Source organism: Rhagoletis pomonella, unplaced genomic scaffold, assembly GCF_013731165.1.
Source record: "Rhagoletis pomonella isolate Grant_MI unplaced genomic scaffold, Rhpom_1.0 Rhpom_scaffold_00008, whole genome shotgun sequence".
Lineage (NCBI taxonomy): Eukaryota > Metazoa > Arthropoda > Insecta > Diptera > Tephritidae > Rhagoletis > Rhagoletis pomonella.
This window is the reverse complement of record NW_023458562.1, coordinates 19055059-19066988: the sequence shown is the minus strand read 5'-3', so window position 1 is coordinate 19066988 and position 11930 is coordinate 19055059. Positions and strand designations below refer to the sequence as shown.

Sequence of the window (11930 nt, the reverse complement as noted above, 5' to 3'; positions counted from 1 at the left end):
AAGTGCAAGCATTTTAATCTTTGAAATTAAACGATGTATGTACATATATTGTTTAATAAAATTGTAGATATACAATAAAACTTTATTTAACTGCTTGTTCGAGTACAAGGAGGGTATGAAAAGTAAACATATTTGATGTCATCCCACTGAAAATAGACTGAAACAAGAACGAATATATTAGTCATAAACCTCAATGAATTTTTAAATGCTTCTAGAGAAATATTGGCCAAAATGAGCTTTTACACTGTGATCGACAATACAAATGCGACTTCCTCTTTTTGATTGGTGGCAGAACCGTCTAAGAGTTTTGGTGTAAGTCCAATAAAGCAGTCCAGTCGATCCTTGTCGCAAATGCCGACAATAAGAAAGATGAACTGAAGCTAAATATATCTCTACTTAATCTGCCTTTCTCATCTTCTACCTCCTCGAATACTTTCAGAGCTGGAGCATTTGCATCCATTCGTGCGACATGGCCTAGCTAGCGTCAATGTTGCTGTAAGCATCCCGGGTAATTTTCATCACAAAGACGTAGAAGGCCTTAAATAGTTCGTTCAATCTTCATCTCAAACACTCCAAGAGCCACCTCATCAGAAAATTCAGATGCGCTTGCTTTCCAGCGTCCATTTGAAGAAGTTTAACGAGATTGGATCGCTTTTTCTAAAACCTCGTTGGGTTTCAAACGGAGCGGAAGGATCCTTTTCAATTTTGACGTCACTTTTTCGAGAGTTTTTACAAAATGTGACGAACTGTAGAAATCTGTTCAATGGTGGGTTTGAAGCCACACTGATAAGGCTTATTCAGTTCGTTGACGATGGGCTTCAGTCTTTCACACAATACGCTGACAACGTGGTAGTTGAAGCGAATGGGGGGACGTCGGGCATGCGTTTGTCTGACCATATCCTGCACAAGATTATTTAGCTCAGCTGGTAGGCTGTCAGCTCCAGCTGCTTTGTTGTTTTTCAAGCACGCTATTACTATTCGTACCTCGTCATAGTCAGGTGGTGGCACATCGACTACGTCATCATCGACTGGGGCCCGGGTTCGTCTTCTCCACAGCTTTCAGTGCTGCTACTTTCCATTGAATAAGGTGGAAAAGTGTTCCCTCCATAATTTAAGTACGTTCTGTACATCGGTAACTAGGTCGCCATTGTTGTTCTTACACGAGTACGACCTGGTCTTGAAACCTTCCGTAAGTCGCCTAACTCTCTGGTAAAATTTTCGGTCATTCTTCCCGTCGGCCAGTATTTGAAGCTCTTCGCATTCACGTATTTCGGCCTCTCTCTTCTTAATGCGGCAAATACGTCTCGCTTTCCTCTTCCATTCTCTATAGCGGTCCCACACAGCACGCGTTGCGCCCGATCGTAACACGGCCCTGTATGTGGCATTATTTTTCTCAGCAGCTTCTTGACACTCCTCATCGTACCAGCTGTTCTTTCGGGCTTGCTGAAATCCAACTACTTCTTCGGCGGTGGCGTCGTAATGTGCGGTGGTTCACTTCTCGCATAGATCGTTGTGTTGAAGAGTGATTTTACTCCTAGGCGCTCATAAAAACGATCGTTGGTCTTATCGTAATTATAATCCGTTGCTACTGTTGTTGAGTTCACCTTTTATGTGGATTGTGGAAATTCGCTCACTGTTAGAGGGGAACCTGTGTACAAGGTGTCGAAGTCTCGAAGCTCTGCACCCTGTCCTGGCAGCTATATGCATAAGATATCGCTTTCTTCCCGTCAACCTCGTTTTCTCCACTGCTTTGATATCCACCTTGTATTTTTGTAGGGCATCCAGCCATTGGATAGAGCCGCCACCTCGTAAATCGTATTCCCTATACCAGGAATGGGCAGATTTTTGGCTCTTAAAGCAGTCAATGAGCCAGCAAGAGCTACGCAAGGGGTAAGTCAGTTCTCAGGGTAAAGGGCATGCAAAAAAATACATTAAAAGCATTATTTATATAAGTGATGAGAGTTGGAGTACAAGAAACTTTAATACATACTTCTTCCACCTTCATGCTGGCTCTTGATGTTACCCCTCATCTAGCACCTAAATGTGCCAAGCCGGCTCCTATGTGCAAAAGGCTGGGAGCCACTTCGCCCGTTTCTGCCCCATACTAACACGTGATAATTTTGCACACCAAGTCAGCTTCTTGCCACTGTGATTATGTGGTTAGAGGTGCGTACTTCCACTCTATAGGGCCTGAGTTCGATCCCTGGTCCGAAAAATTAGAAAAATATTATTCTAACAACGGTCGCATCTCGGCAGGCATTGTCAAATCTCCGAATGTATTTCTGCCATGAAAAGCTTCTCATAAAGGCCCATCAAGGCGCACCCTCAATTCGGAGGAGAAGCTCGGCCAAACACTTAGCAAAATTTTAAACGCCAAAATATTTCTTATTATTTCATTTATTGCAAAAAACATTAGTACAATAAGATCTGCGATTATCATTAAGATCAGCTTCCCTTCATCAATATATTTCTTACACACGAACTAAGGTGCATCTTTTATGGCACACTCACCAGCAACTTGTGGACCTGTTTGCTCCAAAATAAACGTAAACATATGTATGTACATGTGCGCATATGTACATGCAAAGTCTGCATTGCGTGCAGCTGCACCTAAAGACATTACCGTCGCACTACAAGCCAAACCGCATTACGCCTTCACATTCTTTTTCTAACTTATGCACATCAATGACAAGCCAAATGTCCAACACGCGCTGTTACATCTGCGCACTCTGCTTTCACCGCCTGCTCCATTTATGCCGTAAAAATCCGGAAATTATAATTTTTATATTGATTCCTATTTTTGTCTTCGTTCTCAACTCAAAACTCTGGCGCAAATGTACCAACTATTTATGCTATTTAAGGCGCGCGGCACTCGCGTACCTGTTTCCACTGGCACAATTGCAAGAACCATCGATGGACGTGCAAGTCTTTATCGGCCTGCTTATTGGCCTGGCGACGATGATTGTTATTTGGTTCCTGCGTCAGCAAAGCTACTGGCGCCGTCGCGGCATACCGCACAGCAAGCCGATGATGCTGGCATCGTTGACGACGAAACATTTCACGCAGATATTGCGCGAGACGTACCAGCAATTTAAGGGCACCGGACCTTTTTTTGGATTCTTCCTACTCGCCACCAATACGGCGCTCGTAACCGACTTGGAATTGGTGAAGAAAGTGCTTGTTAAGGACTTTAACCACTTTTCTGATCGCGGGCTTTACAACAATGCTCACGATGATCCCCTCTCAGCGAATATGTTTTTCGCAGAAACTGAGCAATGGAAGCGTTTGCGCACAAAAGTGACACCCACCTTCACATCGGGTAAAATGAAGAATATGTTTCATATGGTGACTGCGGTGGGGGAGCGGCTTATGTCTACAGTGAGTGCATGGATTGGGGACGGTGATCCGCAAGGGCTGGGAAAACTGATGGATGTAACGGATTTGAGTGGACGCTACACCACCGATGCAATCGGAACTTGTGCCTTTGGACTAGAGTGCAACAGTTTGAGTGCCGAAACTCCAGAATTCGTGCTGGTCACGAACACTTTCACCCATCACCGTCGTCACAACAAAGTGGTTGAAGGTCTAATTTTCAGTTTTCCGAAAGTCGCACGCTTTCTGCGTATGCGCATTATGCCACAGCACGTGCATGACTTCTACATAAAACTGGTGCAGGACACGCTTGAGTACCGCAAACGTACGGCCTTGCGACGAAACGACTTTCTGGACTTACTTATCGATATGATGGAGTGCGAGGATGCAGACGGCAATCGCGTTGAGGGTCTGAGTGTGAACGAAATCGCGGCGCAGACTTTCGTCGTATTTCTAGCCGGTTTTGAGACCTCGGCAATTACAATGAGCTTTGCGCTATACCTGCTGGCACAGCACGTGGACGTGCAAGAGCATTTGAGACAGGAGATCAATGAGGTGCTCGCGTCAAACGACGATCGAATCACTTACGACGTCATTAACCAAATGGGCTATCTACAGCAAGTAATATTTGGTAAGCATTTCGGAGAGTTTTGCCTGTTATGTTCTGTTTAACTTTCTATCATACCCTATTTGCCTTTAGAAACGCTTCGTATGTACCCCATCGTGCCAAATCTTATGCGAAAGGCACAGTCGCACTACGACACCGGCGACCCAAAATACTACATTGAGAAGGGCACAATGATCATTATACCCACAATTGCCATACACTACGACCCCGAATATTACCCAGATCCTGAACGTTTCGACCCAGCTCGCTTTACAGCCGAAGAAATACAACGAAGACCTACATGCAGTTGGCTGCCCTTCGGCGAAGGTCCACGCAATTGTATTGGCATGCGATTCGGCAGAATGCAAACCAGCATTGGACTTATTTATCTTATACGCAATTTTAGATTTAGCACTGCCGCCGAGACGGAAATACCATGCCCGATGGAGAAGTCATCTTTTGTCGTTTCACCACAGAATGGTATAAAATTGAGAGTGGACAGGGTAGAGGACGCCAAGCCGATCGAGCGGTTGTGAGGGTCGAATAACACTGAGTTGATAGTAAATATATTTTTATTTTTAGGTTTTCTTTTTTATTAAATAAATTTAAGATTCTAGTTTCTAACTCCAACCATTTTAATTAGCGCAAAGGTAATAATCATGAGATTTGAGGATATATGACATACGAACATATATGCATTCTATTTCCAGGAATGTGGTCCGGATTAACCACTTTTTTTCTACTTAAACGCTTGATACGAGCCGAAAAAGCGATCCAATTTTATAAAGGTCTAATATGCGCTTCGAACAATTTTTAATAGACCGATTGCAGTTATTATTTTGTATTAGAAAGGTGTAGTCTCAAAGTTAGTCCGATATGAATTTGGGCCAGTTCTTATAATTTCGTCATTTTACAAAATTATGGAACTGTTGGATTTCTGACCACGTTAACGCATTTCGATGAAGCCGAAATTGTCTGTTAGTACATATATTTAATCTTCCAATCCGATATAAATATTTAGATATTCTGACAAAATTATTATTATTTTAATTTTTTTTCCTAAAAACTATCCTCTTGCCAATATTCCGGCAACTCACTATAAGTTAGAAGCTTTCGCTTTCATTACGTAGCCAAATGTTATTATCTAATAAGCTCATACATATGTAGATTTTATATTTTATCAAGCCACCCGACCAGTATGACCAGGTTAGCCTTTTTGAGGCTAGATTTAACATAAAATTGTATGCCATAGCCTCAGAAATTAAATTGGGACATCGTGGCTTTTTTCTGGGCTTTTCTTACTTGAAATATTCATTATAAAATTCGGACCGAAACTATAAAATTAAGTACCTAAGCTTACTAAAAAGCTTTAGTATTTCTAAAGCAACTATTCACAGTTGAAATATTATTTAATATTCTTTGAGAACAGACGTTCTTAGCTTTTTAAAAAATGATACTAAGAAATTCGCTTTCAACCATATTTTTACAATTCGATTTGTTGGCGTACTAATTGTGTACTCTGATTTAGAAAATATTCAAATATTTGAATTTTTCTTATACTAAACTAAACTTTTTGCTGTGTTTTGATGAGAATGATTTAAAAAGGTTGTTTACAGAAAATCGGTTTGCGGAACTTATTGAGTTTTTATATAATGAATATACTGACTTCTTTTTAACTTCAATTTTCATAGCGCGTAACTTGTTCTAACCATTTTTAAAAACGAATTTAGCTTCGCTCTTGCGATCATCTGGTCACACTGCTCCCGACCACTCTCTGCCCACTCTCTGCCAACTCTTATCAACACTCCATCACAAACAATAGCAATACTTCACATCGCCGCTGAGCTATCGAAACCAGCACTGGTGAGCTCTTACCTACTCCCAAATTCAGTTACTTACCGACCTTCGTACAAGCCGGTTAAACGGTCTGTCTATTGGTCAAATCTAAAAATCATATTCTGGCACGCACACTCACACACAGCTGCTATGTTGGCTTACTATTTGATAATAGCGCTCTATGCGATCTTAACGCTATTCATGATGGTTGTTGGTATGCTACGTTCGCGTATGCTCTATTGGCGCCGGCGCGGTATACCACACGATCAGCCGGCTTTTATAATTGGAAATCTGAAAGGTTTTACGATCACGCGCCAACTCGCCGAAATATTACTTGAAACATACAATAAGTATAAAGGCGGTGAGGGTCCCTTTTGTGGCTTTTATTTGCTTGTCAAACCCATCGCACTTGTGACGGATTTGGACTTGGCACGTAATGTGCTCATAAGGGATTTTCATAAGTTCGACGATCGCGGTTTATTCCACAACAAACGAGATGACGCAATTTCGGAGAATCTTTGGAACTTGGAACCAGCAGAGTGGCGCGCATTACGCAAAAAACTTTCACCCATCTTTGCAAGCGCCAAGATGCAGCTCATCTTCCCAATCGTAGCGAATGTAGGCGAGCAGCTAACACGAACTTTTTCCAACCTACAAAGCGTTGACGCCGAACAAGATATGTACGAGTTGTTTCAGCGTTATACAACGGACGCCATTGCCAGCTGCATATTTGGAGTGGAGTGTAATAGTCTCAGTAGTCCGGATACGGAGTTCCGTGCGTTTACGTCACACGTGTCTTCGAAATCTCGCCACAATAACTTTGTGCATGCGCTGATGCAGTGTTTGCCCAGACAAGCACAACGATGGCGAATGAGACAGACGACGGACGAAGTGCACAACTTTTACTCCCACTGGGTAGGCAAGACGATTCTGCAACGCGAGGAGCAGAACATTAAGCGCAATGACCTCATGCAGGCGCTTATCGAGTTGAAGAATGCGAAACAAGAGGAAACTCGGCTCAGCATCACGGAAATTGTTGCGAATTCCGCATTATTCTTCAGCGCCAGTTATGAGACCACTTCTGTGACAATGACCTTCGCGCTTTACGAGTTGGCCGCCAATCAGCATGTGCAAACCAAGTTGAGAAAGGAAATTGAGGAGGTGTTAACGAAACATGGCAATGAGGTGAGCTATGAATCACTGGCCGAAATGAAGTACCTGGATATGGTAATCGCAGGTAGAGAATAAGCGAAACCGTGAAGTTTGGTCTCAATCGAGTTAACTATTTCTTTTATTATTTTTACAGAAACTCTGCGGAAATATCCAATCTATCCGTATCTCGAACGCGTTGCAAACGAGGATTATGAAACCGGAAAACCAGGATTTATAATATACAGCGGCACCAAAGTTCTCATACCGGTCGATGCTATACAACACGATCCGGCTATATACCCGCAACCGGCGAAATTCATGCCGGAGCGTTTCGATACGGAAAACCTACGTCAACAGCATCCGGTTGCTTGGCTGCCCTTCGGCGAGGGACCACGTAACTGTATTGGCATGCGTCTTGGTCACTTGCTCATCCGTATTGCGCTCGTGTCACTGCTCAAAACGCACAAATTTGCGACATGCTCTCGTACTGCCTCAACGTTGGCCTACGAAGGAGCAAGTCTGCTACTGAAGCCCAAGAGCGATGTGTACTTACGCGCAGAGAAACTTTAATGCGTGAAAGCTCGTTGTTTGGGAGAGTCGAAGCAAAGAAAGTTGTAGTTAAATTATTTCAGATAACGATAAAAATAGTTCAACTTAGGTTTTAAAAATAGTTTTAATTCAAGAAAAGTTACCAGTTTGTTATTGTATAAATATGTATGTATGTATGTATATTTCTTTCTCTTAAATAAAAAAGAAATCATTTTGGAAGTATTAAACCATGAAACAGTAAATTTTATACACAAGCGAATCAATGTACTCGCGAAACTAGGTACCAAATATAGTAAAACTGCGTTTTTAGTTTTTATATACGACGTCAGGATTTTTTTTAAAGACACGGATATCAAATAAAAGAGAAAATTCTGCACAATTTTCGTTTGAGAATATCCTTTTCGAACTTTATCCTTGAATATCCTAAAAATTTCAAGTATTTATTTATGAAAAATTTAAATATTGTACGCCGCCACATCCTCGAATTTCGTCCTTCTAACTTTAAATGGTTTAAGATAAAAACATTTACAAAAAGGCAATTTTCAAAACCTATCGTTCTTGTGAAACAAAAAATTAAATTTTTGTTATTTTGTCATAATTTTTTTTTAACAATCAATCATGTTCTTAAAATTTCAAAGTCCTTAAACAACTCTGACGGCAGCGATAAAAAAATAAATTTCACTGTATTTGGCCCCTGGTTGATTTTTTGATTTTTTTTTTTTTTTTTCGCACGGTGTAACACAAAGCCGTGGAAATTACTGAAGGCTTATGTCGTTTGTATACTTATATTAACTCATCACCTAAATATACATATTTGCTTTGTAAAATAAAAAGACATCTTCAACCTCTGCCAAAGCATTGGCCTTTGCCAATTTTATTTCAATTCCTCCACTCTCAGGTAGATACCGTTAAGCGTACTGATTAAAAATGATTTCACGTTCATCTTCAAAGGTATCTCAGTTTTGTCGCACACACTAAAGCGATATTTGCACAGCAAATGCGCTAAGCCGACGCGGATCTGCATGCCACCAAAACGCTTACCAATACAATTACGAGGTCCATCGCCGAACGGCAGCCACTCAACGCTTTCACGCAGATCCCGCTGCTCCTGCGTGAAACGTTCTGGATCCCATTGCTCAGGATTTGGATAGATATTCGGATCGTAGTGTATACCCACAGTTGGTATAATCACTGACATACCCTTTTTGATGACAAAGTTTGGATGGCCCGGCACTGCGTAGTCGGACAAAGCTTTACGGTTAAGAATTGGCACAACGCTGTATTTTCGGAGCGTTTCTAAAAGCAGCAGTTCGAAAAAAAAGTATAGAAAATAACGATGTTAAACAATGTAAATTTGTTAGTGAATAGCTCTTCCAACTCACCCAACACCACCTGATCCATATACTTCATATCCTGCAGGCATTCGAAAGTGAATTCGTTGTTGTGCTTGGCTATTGTCCCCAAGACCTCGCGTCTCAAACGCTCTTGCAGCGAAGGCTTTTGCGCCAACTCGTACAAGGCGAAAGCCATTGTAGTCGAAGACGTCTCAAAACCAGCTATGAAGAATACAAATGCCTGTGCTGCCATCTCCTCGATCGTTAGACACTTTTCTTCGCCGTTATCGCCACGCAGCTTTTTGTCGTTTCGCAAATCGATGAGCAGGCTCATGAAATCGTTGCATTTGATGTTGTTTTTCTCGCGGTACTCGACAGTTTCTCGCACAATTCGCATAAAGAATTCAATTACATCGTCGTTTATCGCGCGCATGCGCAGCCAACGCGCCAAATCGGGAAAACTGTGCATTAAACCACCAACAACTTGTCCATGACGCGCTTCGCTGAACGAACGTCGTCCCATGATGCGAAACTCCGCTTCGGAATCGCGCAACGAATTGCAAACGATGCCGAAGGCCACTTTGCCGATGATATCCGTGGTGTAGCGTGCCAGAATCTCCTTCAGCTCGACGACATTGTCTTCCAGCAGCTGCTCACCCATCACTTCCACCAAATTCTGCGTCACCTCAATCATCATAGGCAACATCAGCTTCATCTTGCCCGAGGTAAACGCGGACGAGAGCTTTGCACGCAGACTGCGCCACTTGTGGCCATCCAGCAGGAATAGATGCCCCGACAGCGGATCGTCGCGTTCATTATTGAACATACCGCGATCGGCGAAATTTGCAAAATCCCTAATGAGCACATTTTTTATCAGCTCAATATCCAGCAACACCACTGCCGGGCACTGAAAGAAATAGAAGCCGCAAAACGGTCCAGTGCCTTTATACTTCAAATAGACGTTGCGGCTAATGTCGGCAAAGCTGATGGTGCGCTGAGCGCCCACCAAGTTGCCGAGCAGCCAGCTTGGCTTGTCGTGTGCTATGCCCAGCCTGCGCCAGTAGTTGAAGCGGCGATGGAAGAAAATATACAGCGTTGCGAGCAAGATGGCAATGAGCGTCAGCAGCAGCGCGGTCATTGACATTGTGAATTGCGAAGTGGGTGCGTTTACTGGCTGGGTGTGTCTTGCGGCTAATTTTATTTTGGGTGTCACTCTTCCGTCGGTTGGTTTTGCTTTTGTTTTCCCACTCAATGCGGCATTGCATTGCTTCTTCGATTGTCACCGCCGCTTAACAACTGAGCGCTGCACATTCTGGCAGCCCAATTTATAAACTTTTGCAAGCGCTTTCTGGGTTGTAATCATTGCATGATTTCGAAATTAAAAGAAAATATAAAATGCTAAAAATAAAAACAACAGTACGTCTTAATGGCGGAAAGAAAGTTGAAGAGTTGTAGGCAAGGAAGAATTGGTGTAATGTTAATGCATCCAAATTGAAATGCACTGGGCAGAAAACGAAGCGTTAACTTAAATATTGGTACAACAAAGCTCTGCTGCGTTATTGAAATTAGTTTTAAGGCATATCTTCTAACCGCTGTAAACTTAAAATACATAAGCAATATTATCGTAGTCATGTTAGTTACAATACAATTGCGTTAACGATAACGATAAATGTATCGATAGTAGTAGCGATAGATGTGTTGGTAAGTATGTAAGTTGCATGTACATATATCGAAATTAACTTACGAAATAGGAAAGCAAATACGAATACGGACTCGAATATGAGTATGAATGTGTTACCGATAAATGTAATAAATTCAATATAACCATATGTATCCGTAACGATAAAAACAAATATATGTATCGAAAACATTTCGCCAAAGTATCTAAATATATCGACAAAAATATAAGAATTTATTTATCGAAAATTATATTGACCAGGAAATCGATACCTGTATTTCAGTATATCGATGTTAGTAAGATAAAGTTATCGATAAATATAGTCCATGCAACACAACAAAATATAACCATTACGATAGAGGTAAATAAATCTATTGGTGAAATCTCGATAAATAGACATAAATATTAATCGATAAATTATGACACGAATACATACGTATGTTAAAAGTTTCGATAGATATGTCCATATGTATGTCGGCCAATAAGTGTATTTAGAGTATATACATACACATGCGTATGTATGTAGGTCAATAAATATATCGACCGAAATTTGAACAAATTGAAAAATACTAAATTGACAACCAACGTCATATCGAATCCTACATTTTTCAAGTTTTCGTTTTTTTTTTCTCAAGTACTCTTTTTTGCCGAAGTTTTCGGCTGTAAATGGCTATGTTTTTTCTTCATTCAATACATTTGTATAATGCATTCACTTTCCTGCTGTTTTATTTTACTAAGTAAATGCTTGAGACACTCTTATCGTTACTATTTATATACTGGACAATCTGAATACGCGCTCCGCTCGCGAAAATATACTACATACATACATACATATGTGCTTGCTAGGGATGTTGCGAGTGTGGAATTTTATATATCCGCGGATGCGAATGACTTAGGCAAGTGAATTAGGTAACTTAGATAAATGAAAAAATGGAAAAATGAGTAAATTAGTAATTTAAAATTTGGAGCTTTATATTTGCCTTTTCGGGTTCCAGCGCGTTTCTTAAAGGGTCGTAAATCAAACCTGCTCCACTAAACAACTGCTCGGTTGGCGAAAAAATTGTCCTCCACTGAACCCTCACCGAGGATGCCGACTGGCAATGGATACTCCAGTATGTTCTGTGCATTATCAGGACGGTATCTAGATAAGATCAGGGAGAATCGCAGGTAGGCTCGCTGCTTATCAATAGCGGTGTTCTTTGACTGTATTTCTAGGGTGCCTCACTGACACCGAGTCGCCTCAGTGAGTAACGGTCACCCTACCATGGCATGGGGCGCTTCCATGGCGGACGGTTTTTTGCCTCTTTTTACTCGCTAGGTCACTGCATCGGACCGTCCCTTTCTGGGTATAGCCCGCGCTGTTTCCTTGTTTCTTGAATGAACAACAACAAACAAGTCTAGG

The 11930-nt window shown here is 41.6% G+C and overlaps 2 protein-coding genes across 2 annotated transcripts; one reads left to right on the top strand and one right to left on the bottom strand.

The window, feature by feature from the left end:
• The first annotated feature begins 2913 nt into the window (after window positions 1-2913).
• On the top strand, window positions 2914-7740 carry LOC118745216. The gene is made up of 4 exons (XM_036478740.1): window positions 2914-4003; window positions 4073-4511; window positions 5710-7052; window positions 7122-7740. The coding sequence occupies exons 1-4, from the start codon at window positions 2914-2916 to the stop codon at window positions 7535-7537; spliced, it is 3288 nt and encodes a 1095-aa protein (XP_036334633.1). The 3' UTR covers window positions 7538-7740.
• Window positions 7741-8355: 615 nt separating this feature from the next.
• LOC118744304 (cytochrome P450 6a9-like) lies at window positions 8356-10418 on the bottom strand (the record flags this gene model as incomplete). The annotated part of the gene is given in 2 exon segments (XM_036477218.1): window positions 8356-8812; window positions 8899-10418. Coding segments are annotated over 2 exon segments (1518 nt in total). The 3' UTR covers window positions 8356-8390.
• Window positions 10419-11930: the final 1512 nt, after the last annotated feature.

What these genes read in the sequence shown, in the direction of transcription:
- LOC118745216 (XM_036478740.1), top strand. Translation starts at nt 2,914, where the DNA reads ATGGACGTGCAAGTCTTTATCGGCCTGCTTATTGGCCTGGCGACGATG. An exon ending in TCTACAGCAAGTAATATTTG is followed by an intron (nt 4,004 to 4,072) that starts GTAAGCATTTCG and finishes ATTTGCCTTTAG; the next exon opens with AAACGCTTCGTATGTACCCC. An exon ending in CCTGGATATGGTAATCGCAG is followed by an intron (nt 7,053 to 7,121) that starts GTAGAGAATAAG and finishes TTATTTTTACAG; the next exon opens with AAACTCTGCGGAAATATCCA.